The 18,787-nt window shown below is 40.4% G+C and overlaps 1 protein-coding gene across 1 annotated transcript in view; it reads right to left on the reverse strand.

Annotated features, from left to right (window-relative positions):
• Positions 1 to 10,221: 10,221 nt before the first annotated feature.
• Positions 10,222 to 18,787, reverse strand: part of LOC109418321 (elongation factor 1-alpha) — a 55,193-nt gene continuing 46,627 nt past the window's right edge. The window contains 1 exon segment of the mRNA XM_019692496.3: positions 10,222 to 11,532. Coding sequence (XP_019548041.2) covers positions 11,173 to 11,532 — 360 coding nt within the window. The 3' untranslated portion in view covers positions 10,222 to 11,172.

The raw sequence follows: 18,787 nt of genomic DNA on the forward strand, positions 1-18,787 counted from the left end.
TTGAAACCCTGGGTGACCAGACGAGCCTTACACTTCATTGCCTCTCCAGCAGCGTTCCGTTTGATCTTGTAGACCTACTTGACCAACATCCACATTCCGTTCTCCTCGTGAGACCGCAGCTTTTCCATCATGGCCTTTCTCCACTCAGCACTCTTTTAACAGCTCAAGGCTTCCTGAAGCGTTCTCGGCTCCATCGACGCGCTGCGCTGGTCTTCAAAACCGAGGCAGACACATATGCCGAAGTGCTGTAGGCCATGCGAGGCGAAAATCGTCTCGTCATGATGATAGTGCTGGAGAAGGATGCGACCAAGAAAGGTGCATCCTACAAAGCACTAGCCCAGGAAGTACTTGGAGAAAAAGCACAGGTAAGAGCTCTAAAACCTGGACGAAATCGCCGACGCAGAAGAGCTGGCAGCCGTACTCAAGCAGCAGTGCGAGATAGATGTACCAAGTGCATCGATCCATCTGCGAAAGGGCCCGGCTGGTACGCAAATTGCCACGTTCAAGCTCCCCGTAAAGGAGGCGAACAAGGCCATAGTAGGGTAGGGCGGGGCAAGATGAGCACCCTAAGGATCTCGTTGAGTTTATTGAAAGTTAACGCAATTTTTCAAAGTACGTCTCAATAGTTCTTTTCTATATCATGTTTTCTATCACCCATAAACATGGGAGGGTTCAAAATTGACAATAAGGATGATTTGTTTGACTAAACAAAAAAGATGTTTTACGGTCAGTTCGAACATGCTACGGGGCAAGACGAGCACCCCTACGGGGCAAGAAGAGCACTTCATTAAAATCCCAATATTTTAACAATAAATTGGCCATACAGTGATTGATATAGTGAACCTTGTTTATAGCTATAGTATCACGTTCTAAAATTATCATTTTTTTCGATTATTGAAAAAAAATGCGGTTTTATAAAACTTTATACAAAATGACCCGAAAAACAATAAACGATTATTAAGTTGCTTATTTTAAGGAATTTACGCAACCAAATAGTTGCAGAGGTTACGGAAACCTATGTTCGGCACTATTGAGTGGAATCCAATAATTTCAAAATATTTTCTATACTCCCCTCAGGGGTGCTCATCTTGCCCCACTATAGGTAAATAACTAAAATTGAATAAATTTTAATGTTAGTTTTTAGAAAATATTTTCTAATATAAATTAAAATGCTTTGCAGTAAGCTAGTAATGTTGGCTGATAACAAGAATTATGGTAAAAATTTGATTCTGACATAAAAACCTTATTTTATTCTGATGATTTCTTATAAGAAAATGCCAAAAATCCATGCTATTGACTAATTTGACGATATTTTTTAATTCGTTCATTAACAAGTACCTTATATCAGGTTTACAAACAGGATAAACATTATTCTAACGGATTATGAACTTGTTTGGGCAAAATTCATCATAAAAGTAGTAAAACAGAGGGGTGCTCATCTTGCCCCGGGTGGCCATCTTGCCCCGTCCTACCCTAGTCGGCAAGATCAAGGTAGCTTGGTCAGTGTGCCCGCACAGCATACACGAGCCGCCATTGGCGTGCTTCAAGTGATGCAAGGACATAAGGGACCGTTCATAAACCACGTAGACTTTTTGGGGGAGGGGGGGTCTTGTCAAAGTCTACGCTCCATACAAATTTTAAAAAAATTGTATGGACAAAAGTCTACGAGGGGGGAGGGGGGTCTGAGATGGCCAAATTTTGGTCTACGTGGTTTATGAACAGCCCCTAAGTCCTCGGCATGCAAATACCCTGATCGGAGTAAACTCTGCAGGAAGTGTGGAGTAGAAAGCCATTTCGCCACGACGAACAAGGACCAGACGACAGGCGGGCTTAAATGCCCAGGCACGCGAGGAGGTCGTGAAGCTGCACAGCAGTTGCTGTGACAGTCAGTCTCGGAGTCAAGTATAGACATCGCCCTGCGCCCTGTTAGCTGACCCCTACCACATCCCACCAGATAAGGCTAATCTAGCGGCGATTTGTACAACCGGTCGTTTTCCGATCCAGGAAATAATTTCCAGGTCGCACGAGGGCTTCGAAGATCAATGGGGTGTATTACTGTAGTTGTTATGCCACAGTCAGGTGGCCGATGGACCAGTCTTAGCAATGCTGGATGCGTTAACAAACGCGCTAATAGGGTTGAGTCCCGTGGTCATCGGCGGAGACTTCAACGCCTGGGCGATTGAGTGGGGTAGCCGATCGACTAACACGAGAGGCTGGGCACTACTCGAAGCCATGACAAGGCTCAGACTGGAGGGTCGACGATGGGTACACGCACAGTGACCACCTGGCGGTACGATATAGCACAGACAAACAGGCGTAACACTTGTGACATGCGATGCCGCGATGCCTAGGCGAGCGCTCCCCAGAAATGGACGGAAACCAGTATACTGGTGGTGTCCAGAAATCACAGAGCTCAAAGCGTACTGCCTAAGAGCTAAGAGGAGGATGCAAAGAGCTCGTACCGATGAGGGTAGAGCGGAAAGAGATGAGGCCTACAGGGCGGCTAAACTGGCACTGAACAAAGAGATTAAGACACGAAAACGATCGTGCTTCGAAAATCTCTGCCAGGTAGCCAACACGACACCCTGGGGTGATGCGTACAGAATAGTCATGGCCAACGAAAGGAGCGTCAGCGCCCCCGGAACGCTCACCCGAGATGCTGCAGAAGATCGTAGAAACGCTGTTCCCGCGCAACGATATCAGCCCATGGACGAGCAGGCCCCATGGCGAGGTGAATTTTCACTTGACACAATTTCTGTCAGGCCATGGGTGCTTTAGGTGGTATCTGCACAGATTCGGACATGCAGGCTCTCCTACGTGTCCGGAGTGTGCAGACTAGCATTGGGCAAATCAAGCTGAGACATCAATTTTTGTGAATCAATTCGAATTGGGTCAGCACTGCAGAATCGATTCACCGATTTTATCGAATGCTTTGAATCGATGTTTTCACATCGATTCAATTCTATAAAATATTACAAAACTATACAATAATTAGTATGCTGCTTGTAGCTCAAGTTCATTGTAAGTTTTATATGTCTAAATAAATTCAATACCAAAATTTGAGCTAACACATCGAACATTTTGGAACTCTAATTCGAAAATAGATATAACGTTGAGACAGTGAATTCTAGAAAAAAAAATGAAATTTAATATTTTTGAATTGAAAGAAAAATCCTGAAATCCCCAGAACTCTGAGAAGTATTCCCATATAGTACTGAGATAAACTCCAGAATACTGAAAGGAGTTCCTCTAGAATTATTAAAGATTTCTTCAGAATGCTGAAAATGATTACACAAGTATCCTCAGCGATATTATGCAGAAAAGAAAGCAAGACTCTTCCGGTATCTTGGTAGGAATTCTGTCCGAATTTTATTAAGGACTAGCTGTCCCGGCAAACTTTGCCTTGCCAAGTTTTGGTGGTTTGACAATTGTTAAGGTCATTGCAGCATAGCACTCTAGATTGTTTTCATTTCGATCGTGTTGATTTTCTTCCCAGGTCATAAAAAATCAGCATTTTGTCTATTTTCTTACATTTTTAGTTCATTTTTCTAACTTTTTTTCAGACATAAACACAGCCACCATGAATACAAATCTAACCATGCAAGAGTCATCCTGATCGGTTCAGCCGTTCGTGAGTTTTGTTGCCTCAAAGGGACTTTAAACTCATTTTTATTTTATTAAGGATTTTCCTAGAATCCTGAGTGAGATTACTCCATATCTATAAGACGGATTGTATCAGAAGAGGAATTCTCCCAGAATCATGTGAAAGATTGTCTCAGAATCCTAAGAGAAGCTTCCCCTTGGGATTCTCCCAAAATCTTTTAGAATTATATTAGCCCAGAATCCTGAATAGGATTATCCCAGAATTCAAAGATGAATTCTTCCAGAATCCTGGAAAGTATTCCAAGAGCGGTTCTTCCACATTCTTGAGATATATTCATCTAGATTACTGAAAGAGATACTCACAAAAAAAAAAGATTTTCGGAATTCTAAGATAAATTCCCCAAGAATCTTAAAAGATATGATCCAAAATCATGAAAAGGGTAGCTTAGAATCCTAAGAAGGATTACTCCAGAGTACTGAGAAAGCCTTCCTCAAAATACTGGGTGGGATTGCCAAAGAAACCTGAGATATACTCTCACAGAATTCTGGGAGATAGGATTTCCCCAGAATCCTGAGAAGAATTCCTCCAGAATCCTTTTAAGTATTCTCCAAGAATTCCTCTAAAATCCTGGCTAGAATCCTTCAGAATGCTGAGAATAATTCTGCCAGAATACCGAAAGGTATTCCCTAGAGTTCTACGAGTGATTCCCCAGCATTTTGAGAGGGATCATATGAAGGATTCTTCCAGATTCTTAAGAGAAATATATCTAGAAATCTAAGAAGGATTTTTCCGAAAATCTGATCCTGGAATGAATTACGTAAAACTTCTAGAATGGACTTCCCCAGCATTTTGAGAATGATTCTCTGGAATTCTGAGAGGTGTTCCTACATAAAACAGTAAAATTACCGCAGATTCTCCAGATAAACAGTAAAATTACCAGAATAAACAGTAAAATTACCAGAATTTCCCCAGAATCTCTGAAAGGACTCCCCTAAACTCCGGAAAGGGATTGACACTCATAGTTTTGGGGTGATTCCTCTAGAATACTTTAAACTATTACACCGAAATCTCAAGAGAATCTTCCCATAATCTTGTAAGGGATTTTCCCTGATTACTAAAAGGGATTTCTGGGAACAACTGCTCCAGAATACAGAAAACAGAATTCTACTGGGATTCTCGTAGAATGCTAGGAAGGATTTCTTCCGAAACCTAAAAGAAATCACAAAATATATGCGAGGAATTCTACAAAACCCTGGGAGGAGTTCCTGAGAATGCTGGGAAAGATTTCTTCAGAATTTGAGTGGAATTCTAAGTGAGGGTCTTCCAGAATCCTTAGAGGAATCAACCCAGATCATCCAGACATTTCTTAGAATCCTGAGGATTTCACCCTTGATAAGGAACCCTGGTGGGAAATACCCCAAAATTCATAAATGAATTCCCTTAGAAAGATTCACTTGGACTCCTGAGACGGATTGCCCAAGAAACCTGCGATATACAGGTATGCCACGATTTATCCAGATTATATCCTAGATATCCTAGATTATATAGACCCTCGATTTTATGTACATTTTACCTCGATTTTATGTATATTTTTTAATGGTTAAATTCTACAGTGCATTCTGAAAAAAAAAATATTTTTGGATCGAAAGAAAAATCGAATGTAAAAAATAGATTCGGTCGATTTCGTGGGGCTTCAACATCGATTCAAAAAATCAATCAATCGGAACAAAAACATCGATAATGTGAACATCGATTCAAAATTGCCCATCGCTAGTGCAGACGGCGACGAGACCGCGGAGCATAATGCTCTTTGAATGCCCACGCTTCGTGGAGCAAAGGTCGAGTATGCAGGAGGTATGCGGTAGAGATATCACTCTCGACAACATTGTTGAAAGGATTGTACGGGGGAGGACAAGTGGGATGCCGTTTCTTCCACGGTATCTCGAATCGTCCTTGAACTACAGAGAGAATGGCGAGCCGAACAACAGCTAGTTGAGTTGGCTCCCCCTCCCCATCCAGGAGCTTGAGCCCAGCGGGTAGTCTATGTACTAGCCAGGGCCCGAGCCTCCGGGGAAGAGCGAATAACTTAAGGCAGTAGCAGGTGGAACGCTTACCATTAGAGTGTACTCATTGTACAAAGTCATGCCCCTTCTCGAACAGGGATGAGAAATTTACTGAAAAAAACGGTTACCGGCTGTACATTTGACATTTTTCCACACGAACATCACAGGCCCAGCCAAACTCAAACTGTTCGAAAAATAAATGTCATAACATTTTTTTTTCCTGCAGCCTTCTTCCTCGAAACGGTTTCCAAGCGCGAGAGCGCCAGTACTCGAGCACAACGACGACAGAAATTTCTGTCTCTCCCGTTTTCGCATTTTTCTGCGTTTCAAACCTCTTCTAGACAAACTTCTTTACATGCATCACAAAGCTAGGAGTGTGCTCTAGCTATTTGTGCATATCGATTTAAATTATTTATTAAAACAAGTGAGTTATTAGCAGTTGAAAATATTTGACATTTTTCGCAATCACCCGCCTCAGCATCAAGGAGAATACATTTTACTAAGGTGGCGCAGATAAACATTGCAAACCACTGGTTGTCTCTTCCACTCTTCTGGTGTTCTTATGCAACTAAAATAGTGACGTCACTATTTCTGTTCCATAAGAACACCAGAAGAATGGAAGAGACAACCAGTGGTTTTCAATGTTTATCTGCGCCACCTTAGTAAAATGTATTCTCCTTGCCTCAGCATGACTGCTCATAAATATTTTCGTGAGGAAGCGAAAACCATCAAGCGTCTGCTTGACTGCCGTCGGCGCGGCGTCTGATGGTATTGGTGCTGCCGTTGTTTTGTTTTTATTTTACTGCCAGTATCGATGAACGGAAAAGAGAAAAAAGTATTTTTACCATCCCTGTTCTCGAAGTCATCCCTAACGGGCGTACCGCGAAGGTAAGGAAGAGAGAGAAAGAGGTGTCGACTCACATAATCTTCATGTGGCTTCGTGGTCGTGCGGCTAGTGTCATCAAGCATTTAGTCGCATCGTGCTGAGAAGCGCGGCCCAACTAACATTTTCAGCGCTATAAGCTTCAGTTATTTGCTTTCTGTTGTGTAACCATCGAATAAAAGCAGTCAACGCTGAATAAAAGGGAAGCTAGTCAAATATAAATCATAAGCTAATACACGGCTGTAAAACAAGCACTGTCACAGCCCTACGGGATGCAGCGCACCTTCTTTTCACATCGACCTTGTTTTCGGACGGTGAGTAGCTCCGACCCTGGCTTGTCAGCTGTCAACCTCTGACGACCACCTCTGACAGCGATCGTCGGATGACGTAGAGATAACGTGAGTAGTCAGAAGAAGAGAAAAATCACTAACGAGTAGCAGTGAGGAAACGTGCAGGTGAAATAAGAAATTTGTTCGCAGTGAAAACTTAAGCTAAATTCTTTATTCTACTTAAATCTAGTTACAAACAGCTAAAGCGAAGGTGAAATTAGTTATTCTAGTTAAAATTTACTTAAACTAAACACACAAGACAGGTAAATTAATGAACTCAAATCCATGCAAATACTTAACCTAATTTCTAACATAATCCAGCAGTTTGTCACGGATATTACCTTACGAACTAATAGTACGGATATTGTAGCTAGTACGGACGAAAAATCCAACAGAAGAACACTAAACGTAAGTACTTGCACAGGATAAACACATAAGACAAATTTTTTCACATATCCCATAAACATAAAACTGTTAAAACACATTTATCCTCATTTTTTCCCAAAGGGATTTTATAACCCTCAATACCTGAATAAAGAGTGTTACCAAATCGGAATAGTTCTTTCTGTCAGTTCGTCTGTCTGCTGGCGCAACAAGCACCATACAGCTACCAAACTCGGTGTTCAGAAATCCATTGCTTGTCACTGGGGCTGCCTTTACTCCACTCTATTCCAACTCAGGGGGATTTCCCGGAAGATGTGAAAACTTGAACAAATCGAATAGAAGTCCCCACTAACAAAACAGTTGCTACTATACAGTACAATTCGTTATACTAACAAATCCCCAAACCAGCAGCGCTTTAAAAGCCGTTATGCGATTTCATTACAGCTAGAAGTTGTAATAAAGAAACTGTTGGTTCACCAACACGGCTTATCGGATGTAAACATTATTGTCAAAACAAACTTCAAGCGGGATATATAGCTACTACACAAATTCTTTACAGCTATCCATCTCTGTGCTGTGAAATTATTTGGGTTGCTTTTATTGCACTCCGGAAGATTTGCCGGAAGATGTGCAAATCGAGTAAGAGTCCCAGCCACTACAACAGCTGCTTTTATACAGTACGTTTTGTATTGCATCTTGCTTTGCTTTATAGATTACCGTGCAAATGTTCAATCGTCTAAAATATTTGTTCACACGTCAAACACCAAAGAAAGTAGCAAGTAAACAAACCGATTATTCCATGCACCACCCAAAAAGTGTAACCGACGCTTAAACTTTCTAGCAGCGAAACGAACCAATGTATGCTAAAACTGGTGGGAACATATTGTGGTGTGACAAAAAATTTCTGCAGGGGGTCGAATACGGTGCAAAAAAAGCAATAATGTTGCCAAACACAAAACAGCAGCGCTTCGTAGCCGTTTAAAGAACACTCTTTTAGCTAGAAGCTGTGTAGAAGAATCTGTTGGCGCAACCACACAGCTTGTTCAATGTAAACATTATTGCGTTTGACATTTCACAAGCTTTTGCAGCAAGATGAAGTTGGGTAAGGTTTCTTGTGGCACAATGATGAAGCCTTGTCTGGAGTAAAACAAAACGGACTATTTTCTATGCTATTTATATATAGCAGTGTGGCAGCGAGGACATTATCGGGATCAGTGGATACGGAGATCGGAAGTTCAATTCCAAGTAGCGGCAAGTACTTTGATTAATCAATTTTAAAAGTGATAATTCCGTTTCCACATGTATTGCGTCACGGTATCCATAACCTAATTATATTTAATCGTTTAATTTGGGGATGCCGTATAACTATTATTTAACAACTGCGAAAAGGCTGAAAAAGCGCCTTCTCAAGATGTTATTCAGTTAGTGGTTACATAGGAGCCGAGAAAAGAGCTATGACTTGGTGGCATAGAAGCTTCTCGCACAGCATATACATGCTGATTAAGTTCGCCAGATTCATTGGTATAGGACTTCCATAGAAGCTTCCATCTATATGTACAACACAGTAACTCAGCATCAAGCCGTATTGAGGACGCTTTGTTGACGTTTACATTCACAATAAATGTTAGTTGGGGGGTTCGATTCCCGCCGCAGCTGCCAGGAAAAGTTTTCGGCTGTGCCACTAGGCGTTGCATGCTAGTCCGTTGTCTAGTGTCGTGCTTCCTTCAAAGAGCAAATAGCTCACTGGAAGCATTAAACGTGTCCGTGTCTTTTTTTAATCTAAGGACCCACCTCTCGGGTATCTGTAGAAGCAGATTTCCTCTTTCTATAAAAAAAAAGACATGGACCATGCTCGAGGAGGACCTGCAAGCACTCGGAGTTTTCGAGCGACGCGTGCTAAGGACGATCTTCGGCGGGGTGCAGGAGAACGGTGTGTGGCGTAGAAGGATGAACCACGAGCTCGCTGTACTTTACGGCGAACCCAGCATCCAGAAGGTGGCCAAAGTCGGAACGATACGATGGGCAGGACATGTTGCAAGAATGCCAACCCTGCAAACTTGGTGTTCGCGACAGATCCGGTTGGCACAAGAAGGCGTTGTGCGCAGAGAGTACGATGGACGGATCAGATGGAGCGTACTATGGCGAGCATCGGGCGTGACCGAGGATGGAGAACGGCAATCAAGAACCTTGTATAATGGAGAAATATTGTTGATTCTTGATACCTTGATTCCTAATACTAAATAAATGAAATTGGTAGTTGATCTGATCCAGCGGCCTTGTTACTTTTCAACCGCATTCACGTTACAGATAATCTATCAGGTGGGCTGCTATAAAACTAAATACACGGATTTCGGCATAGAATGAAAAACCCCGGAACCTGTTCAAGCCTTGTCTTGATTTTTATTGGCAATTTTTCCCTTTTTTGTTAGGTATAATTTGTCTCCATTTAGTATGCTTGCTTGCACATTTCTACATCCATATGCGAATGATGGTTCTGATTTTTGTCATGAAATTTCATCCCGCTGTCCGTGTGTTCTCTTTTGTCTGTATTGTTTGTGTATTTGTCTGTGTGTGATGTGAGCGTGAATGACGATTGAAGGAAATCGGATTTCGGATTCTGGGCCCAGAACGGCACATTGCACACTACACTAAACAGTGGTCGACAATCGACAAAGCGGTAAAATGTGCGTGAAATCACACGTTCACAAAGCGCCACATCTAAAACGCAGCATGATGATCGAGCAGGTCGAAAGTTTCCGGCAAAAGCAATGCAAGAAGGGAATAGAGGTGTCTTTTATGCTTCAGTATCAGCAGTTCGGAAATCAAATTTTCCTGGGTAAAATCGCTGGAAATAAGAACGGTCGATATCACAAATATAGAGTGTGCAAAAAACAACAATCAGCCAATTTCTCTTGTCCGTCTCTTCGTGATGGATCACTCTCTTTATTGTTTGTTTACTCTCTCTCTCTCACTCGGTTCTATCTCATCAGAGCAGATGATCACTTGGAACATATAGTGTGTGTAGATGATGTCTTTTTAAAAACTACATAGACTTATCATGCCTAAACAAAGACGTAAAGTGAGACTTAAACGTTAAAATCATTCCAAAAAATCTTTGGTATTTTTACGAGCGTATCATGACCATATGGTCGCGAAATTAGTAGAACCAACTAAACTAGAAGTAGTAGTGGTGGTGATGATGGTGGTAAGTGTGAGAAGTAGAGCGTTGGAAATGATGGAGAGAAGAAGATACTCCGCGACAGTAGTGGTGGCGGCGGCGATCCCAATGGTAATGTTGGCGACAATGGATTGCTCCGAATGATCACCCGTATCTTCTTTCCTTCGAAATGCTTTTCTATGGTGGTAAAATAAATTAGTCTTCTTTGCAGATGATGCTGACGATGGAGATGGGTAGTGATCATCGCTGCTGCTGTTGCTGTTGCTGTTGATGTTGGTTGGGGAGTAGGAGGCAAGGACCGATGATAGAGATGACATAGAAGTCAGCTGATTGAAGCAAGACAATAGGGTTAATGGTGATGATGATCGTGTTGTTGTTGTTTCTGCTGTGGTTGTTGTGTTAGCAAAGTTACCAATAAAATCCTCTATGCACCAGCCGGCCTGAATTTTTTTGTCAGTGTTTTTCTTTAAATTATTACGATTAATATTAAGTTGTAGTTTACGATTAATATTATTTCTTAAATTATTATTTAATAATAATGGATGATTTCTATTGAAGGCAACCGCCGACCGGACTGCGCAGTCAATAAAAGTCCACATTCGGGCATCATTATTCAATAATAATAATGTTGAGAATTGGTTTGGTTTATTTTTTGTAGTAGTAGTGGTAGAATAAGTGCTGTTGTTGCTGCTTACCGCTACTACTGTGCTCGGGTGTTCCTGTGTCTCTAGTTATTTCTTCTTCTGGGCCTTCTCGGCGGCTTTGGTTACTTTACCACCGGTGGCCTCTTTGAAGTTCACCGATTTGATGACTCCGACGGCCACGGTCTGACGCATGTCGCGTACGGCGAAACGTCCCAACGGTGGGAACTCCTGGAAACTTTCGACGCACAGCGGCTTGCTTGGCACCAGATTGACGATGGCCGCATCGCCGGACTTGATGGATTTGGGATTCTCCTCGGTGACCTTGCCGGAACGACGGTCGCACTTCTCCTTGATTTCGGCGAACTTGCACGCAATGTGGGCGGTGTGGCAATCCAGCACCGGGGTGTAACCGTTGGCAATCTGGCCCGGGTGGTTCAGGACAATGACCTGCAAGTAGAGAGATGGGAGAAAGGGGATTATTGGTAAAACGATGCAAGTAATGTGTGTTTGAAATCTTGGGATATTCACCGCTTCTCTGAAGCGTTGAAGTTAATTGTTTTCAAATATCATAAAAAACGAGATACTATCAACTTTTTGAACACCTGTTGTCGTTAACCACTGTTCATAATTCCTGGATATCTCGATAGATTGAGCGAGTCCATTTCTACAGCACGTGAATAGACTATGTATAGCGCATTTAGTTCACCACTGGACTATCGAACTAGTTTTCAAAAACGGTTTCGAAAACGCAAATAAAAGTGTGCGATTGCATCCAATCGACTCGGTGTCTTAAGAGCACTTATTCAGCATACATCGAAGAATTAGTGCGCCGAAGACATCAGTTTGATTTGATGCAATCGCGCAGTTTTATTTACGTTTTCGCACTTATGAAGACGCAGTGCGCAGTCCAGTGGTGAACTAAATGCGGTATATAACATACACATACATACACACGTCGTTCTTTTTGGCACCAGAATTTAACAAACATGGATAATATATGTATAATCATTGATTATTAATCAACTAACAGTTTGTTAAACGCTTTAAATATACTGGCTGAAGTCTGGGTTTAACTTCAGAGAATCTTGGATGAACATCAATTACAGCCATTTGCATTTCTGGTAGCTCCAAGTGGCAATAAGTAGGTCAATATCCCTCTATCATCTACTCTGCACTGCTTCTACAATTCTTAAGCAAAATCCCAGCGGATTTTTGGCCCGAATCCTGGAAATTTTCTGGCTATATAATTCTTGGGCAGAACTCCACGCAGTTTTTTGGATGAATCCCTGACAAATTTTGGCAGAATCTCGGGGACTCTCGCGCTGAACCCCAAAGATTATAGGGTGGAATCTCACGGGATTCATGACTAGAACCCCAGATGACTTATGACAGAACTCTAAGAGCTTTTTTGGAGGGAATTTCTGGACAGAATGTTGAGCAGAATCTCAGGGGATTTTTGGATTGAACCGTGGAAAATTCTCGAGCTGAATCCTAGAGGATTTATGAGAATATTGATTGATTTCCGACTGTCTTGATCATTTATGGAACTTTTTTTGGCGCTGTATCGGTCTTCGGGTTTCTTTAAAAACAACCGGTTAGGTTAAAAGCCGACGTTTCGAATGTTCATTCATTCATCCTCAGGGCAAAACCAAACAGTTATTTCTTGGATGTGCGCGGGTGAAAGCTGTTGTAATTTTGTCAGCCGTTCTAAAATCCATGTTCCAAAACCACTTGACATAGAAATAACTGTTTGATTTTGCCCTGAGGATACCGATGCCCTGAGAACCGATACAGTGCCAAAAAAGTCCCATAAATTTATGAGAATCTCAGGGGGTTCTTGGGCAGAATTTCAGGCGGTTTTTGGAGAAATCCCATTGAATTCTTAAGCAGAATCCCAGGAGATTCTTGGGCATAAAATCAAGGGTTTTCTTGGCAGAATTCCAGGTAGCTCTTTGGCTTCCTTAATTCCAGGCGATTTTCGGTAAAAGTCCGGGGGATACTTGGGCAGAATCCCAGGTGGGTTGGCAATCTCAGGAAGATTCTCAGTCTGAATCGCAGAAGATTCTAGGGCATAACTTTAGAAAGTTATTGAGAAGTATTGCAGGCATTTTTTTTTGCAGAATCCCATTGAAATTTTGGGCGGAATCCTAGAATATTCTAGAACATAATTTAAGGGGATTTTTGGCCCGAATCTTGGGAAATTCTCGGGCTGAATCCAGGATTATTATAGGAGATGATTCAATAGCTTCCTATAGATATAGCCTACAGGGTGGCCAGCAAATTAAAAATTTTGGTTTCCCGGTTTTCTCCCGGCTTTTTCCAGGATTTTTGTAATTTTTTTCCGGTTTTTTTTTTACATGAAAGAAGAAATATAATATTAGAATAATATATCGATTTTTAAATACACTTTGAACATGCCTATGCTAGTATTTTATTACCTTTACAGGATATTCCGCCAGGAGTTTCTTCTGGGATTACTCTTCGATTTTTTTGCTAAGATTCCTGGGACTCCCTTCAGAGTTACTTATACCATTCCCTCAGAGATTTCACCAGGACGTCCTGGGCTACCTCTTTCTTGGAGTTCTATCTGAGATTACATCAGGAGTTCCTTCTGCAATTATTCCTTTTGAAGCTGCAGAAATTCCTTTTGGGGCTCCTCCAGGTGTTCATTTTAGAATTCCATCAGAAGTTTCTTTGAAGTTTTTCTTCGGAAATTCTATAAAGATTTCCTTCTGAAATTTCTCAAGATATTCTTTCTGGAATTTGAAGTTCTTGTTGGGATTTCTCCAGGAGTTCTTTCTGGCATTCTTCTAGAAGTTACTTTGAGGATTCCATCTGAGATACAACAAGGAGTTCCTTTTGATTCCTCCAGGACTTACTTCAAGGATTCCCTCTGGGATTCTACAAATATAAGCTAGGTATGCTCCTCAAATGGAATCGCTAAGTAATTTGAATTCACTGTATTATTTTTCTATGACCGGATTGGTCAAGCTGCTATTGAATTGACGTTTCTTCTAAGTTTAGCTCTGTACTGGGTTCAAGAAAAATGCAAACCTCGTTCATTACTTGAGCGATTTTTTTTAATAATTAAGGGCTGAAACTTTTTAAGAATTTCTGTCCGATTTTGTTCAGCGAAATATGGTTAAGACCAAGGATGTTTTCGATCACCTGGCAATCATTTGACTCATTTATCCATAGCATAGTTCAGAAGCATAATATTGAAATGAGATGTTTGGCAAACCTGTAGATAAGTGTTTTTCCTACAATTATCACCAAACACGCCATATCTTAACTCTCATATATATATATGGCGTGAGAGCGCTAGTAACACCTACACATACTGAACGATCGAAAAATTCGATCGTTTAGTATGAGAAGGTGGTACTAACACTTTTACGCCGTAAATATAAGAGTTAGAATATGGCGTCTTTGGTGACAATTGTAGGAAAAAACAATAATCTACAAGTTTGTCGAACACCACATATTAATATTAGGCTTCTGAACTGAGATATAGACAAATGAGTCAAATGATTGCCAGATAAACGAAAACATCCTGGGTTAAGATCTAGAGTAATTTTCTTTCAAGAGATTTCTTGAGGAAATCGCAAAACAAATTAGTAGTAAAATCTTGCATTTCATGGAAAGTAATAATTCTTTAAAATATCTTCAATAAATTCGTTCAGATTTCCGTCAAAAATCTCTTTGAAAATTCACGGTAAATTCGGTTAAAAATTAAGTTAGAAATTCTGTCACAATGAGTAATGCAACTAGGATTGGTACAGTAAGAACCTCTTCTCATTCGGTTAAGGAGAAGGCTTAATCGAAGGTAAAGAAATTGGCCCTAAGCATGGTAGTGGTACTTTTGTTCAAAAATTCAAAGATTTATTTTAATATTAAGATAATGCTTAGGTTCAACTTCAAGCTTGAGATTCTCAAAACATATCTGAAATTTCGGGGTAAGCTTAGGTTTGTGAAAAATATTCAAAGTTTTGATAGAATACGAAAATTTCCCGGTGGCAACCTAAATTCCCGTATATTTCCCGGTTTTTTTTTCCGATGATTTTAAATTCCCGACTTTTTCCCGGTTCTCCCGGTTTTCCCGGTTCGTTGGTCACCCTGTCGCACAGCAATAGAAACCGAAAGCGAGATTATGTTTAGGAATTCCTTAATTTCAGTCATAAATTTTCGGAAGAATTCATTATGTAACCTTCTAATATGGCTACATTGATTCTGTATAGATAGTCCATAAATTGTTCACGCGAAAGTTTCCATTTTCAACCCCCCTACCCCTTCCTTATGACGCACTTTTTGTATGGGACCTCTGAAATGTGTGTATGAGTTACTACACTTGGCTCAACCTCCCTCTCTCCTCAAATGGGCTTCGTGGCCGACCGGTTAGCGACGTCAGTTGTTTAAGTGTTTCGAAAGCTTCGGAGTGTGGTTTCGATTCCCACTCCAGTCGGGGAAAATTTTTCGTCAAACGGAAAATTCTCCACTGGGCCACTGGGTGTAATATGTGTTGTCCGTAGTCAAGGTTGCGACCATTCATTTGCAAAGATTTACATTCATTTGCTATTATCTCAGTTCAGAAGCATGCTATCGATAAACAATGTATTGATGAATTCAATCTTGTAGTTTTATCTGAAAGTTTGCCGAATAACATTGAGGTCGCACACGCATACCAAAGTCGTGAGCGAGCTGTGAAGGCAACTCTCCACAGCGTGAAAATTTACATTCACCGCGTGGAGAGTTGCCTTCAGAGCTCGCTCACGACTTAGGTATACGTTTGCGACTCCTATGTTATTCGGCAAACTTTCAGATAAAACTACAAGGTTAAATTCATCCATACATTGTTTATCGATAGCATGCTTCTGAACTGAAATAATAGCAAATGAATGTAAATTTTTGCAAATGAATGGTCGTAACCTTGTCCGTAGTCAAATGTTAGTAATGTTCAGTCTGTAGAGGCCGCAAAGTCGAAGACGGTGTAATTTTCTTTAAAATCGTGACGTAATTTATGGACGTTCTCCCTTCAGAAATAACTTCAAGAAATCTTTTTGTAAAATTATCTTTGAACTCTTTCAGGAATTCCTCTATCGATTCCTTCAAAAATTCTTTCAGGGGTTCTTCAAAAAATTTCGTCAAGGAATGCCTCCAACAATTCCTTCTGAAGTTCTTTCATTATTTTTCAGTAATTATCCAGCAGATATTCATTCAGAGATTTCTTCAGCAGTTCCTCCGGGTATACTACCATGTGTTTCCCCAGAAGCTTTTCAAATATTTCTTTCGAGGATACCTTTAGGGGGCGTCCATAAATGACGTAGCTTTTTAGGGGGGATGGGGGTGTTTGTGATTTTGTGACGAAGCGTGACGATAGGGGGGAAGGGGTTTATGATATGCTACGTAGCTTTCTACTGAGCCTATTGAAAAAATATTTCGTAATTATTAAATTTTTTACTTGCATTAAGTATCATTATCCAGTAAATAGAAAAAAATATACATTGCATGATTTTTTTTTCATTCACATCAATATAAATAATCAATAATGGAGATTAAAGGCAGCCTCATTTCATAAGACATGCAGCTATCGGACGCAACAACTGTATCTGAGAAATGGTTCCTATTTCCTGCGTAAAGAATAATGTATGTATTGTTGCTTGCTGTAGAGCACTGCACGCCGCTGGTTGCAAAGAATTTTTTTTTTCTAAGTTTTTGGTATTATGGCATTATTCCAGGAGCTCCTTTCTACAGGATTCCCTCGAAGAATTTCCTCAACAATTTCTTAAGGAGCTCCTCTAGCAGCTTTGTAAGGAATTACTCATGGTGTTATTTATAGGTTTCCCCAACGGGAGAAGGATAACATTTCCACAGAAATTCCTACTGGGAATCCCAGAGAAAAAAATCCAAAAGGATCTGGAGGAATCTCAGAAGGAACTCCCAGAAGAATTTTGAAAGGAAATCATAGAGAAATTTCAAAATAAACTCCCTGATAATAAATAATAATATTTCAACAATAATCATAAAATCTCAAAATGTTTTCATCTCAAAAAATCCGTTCCCCAAATTGGCTTCCAGGAAAAATATAAAAGTGTGGGGATGTTAAAAAATAAAAATTAGAAAAATCAAAAACTGAAATTCACGAAATCGAGAATTGAAAAGAATCATCTTCCAAAACATTGTCAAACCGATTTTAGATGACGAAAAATGGTATTTAGATCAAAATCAAAAATTTGGGTATTAGAGGGTTAAGCAAATCTCGATGGAACATTTGGAGAAATCTTGAATACACTTCTGGAAGAGTCTCAGAAGGAGATATTTGTAAATTCTCAGAAGGAACTCCTGGTTCATTTTTTGAAGAAAACACCGAAGAAATTTTTGAAAGAATCCAGGAAGGAATTTCTGAAGGAATCCCGAATGTAACTTTTGGGGAATTCCGGAAGATTATCTGGATATAATTCCTGGTGAAATCTAAGAAAGAAAATCCTGGAGGAATTCCAGAAGGAGCAATGGGAGGAATCCGTATAGGGATTCCTCGCGGAATTCTATGGGAATGGAGGGATGCCAGGAAAAGTCCTCGAGGAATTCCAGAAGAATCCAAGAAGAAATTCCTGAAAGAATCCGAAAAAGAACTCCTGGAGGAATCCCAGAAGCAATTCCTGGGAAGGCATTTAAAAAATGCCGGTGGGGTTTCCTGCCGAGATCTCGGAATAAATATCTGAGTGAATTCCTGAAACTTCTTTGGGAAACACAGAAAGAAGTTCTGATGGAATCTCAAAAGAAATTCCGGTCAAAATCTCTGAAGAAACTGTTGGTGGAAAAGAGGAGAAGACAACCTTGAAAGAACTCTTGAAGGAAACCATTTATCCAGAAAAACATTACAAAACAAACTCCTGGAGAATTCTCAGAAGGAACATTTGGAGGAATGTAAGAAGGAGCTTCGGAAGGAGATATCAGAGGGATCTCTGAAGGAACCCCTGAAGGAATACAATAAGGAGGAATTTTCAAATGGAATCCCAAAGGAAATTTTTGGAGTAATCCCAGAAGGAAGTTCTGGAGGAATAAAAAAAAAAGAAATTCTCAAAAACGGGAATCCCAAAGGAAACTCCTTGATGAATTCCAAGATGAACTGCTGTAATAATTTTAGAAAAAAAAACTCCTCCAGGGTCCTTCAAATGCCGTGGTGAATTTTATTCAAATGAAACCAATTTGATATTCTGAAGAGATTTATTAGTGCGCAAACTAATATCTTCCGAAGAGCAAAGGCTAATATGGTATTTAACCATGTGATTGAAATCAGAGCTAAATTTGAGTTTTTTTTTTGTTTTTGACATGATTTCGTTTTAGGGGGGGGGGGGGGGGTGTTTAAGAAGCTACGTCATTTATAGAAGGGGGTATCTGAATTTGTGACGAAATGCTACGAGGAGGGAGGGGGGTATTAAAAATCGCTAAAATAAGCTACGTCATTTATGGACGACCCCTTAGGAATGTTTGCTGTTTAAAACAGTTTAAAAGGTTATTTTTTTCAGAAATTTTCCTAGAAACTTTTACATAAGTTCCTTTGAAAGTTTCTCGTCAGATTCACAAATTCCTCCGGAGTTTTGAATTTCTTTCAAAATCTATGTTTTTGGTAAGAGATTTCTCAAGAGTCACATTATTTTTTATAGGAATTCCACCCAAGGTATCTAAAAGAGTTTTTTTCTTC

The sequence above is a fragment of the Aedes albopictus genome, chromosome 3, assembly GCF_035046485.1.
Source record: "Aedes albopictus strain Foshan chromosome 3, AalbF5, whole genome shotgun sequence".
In the NCBI taxonomy this organism is placed as follows: domain Eukaryota; kingdom Metazoa; phylum Arthropoda; class Insecta; order Diptera; family Culicidae; genus Aedes; species Aedes albopictus.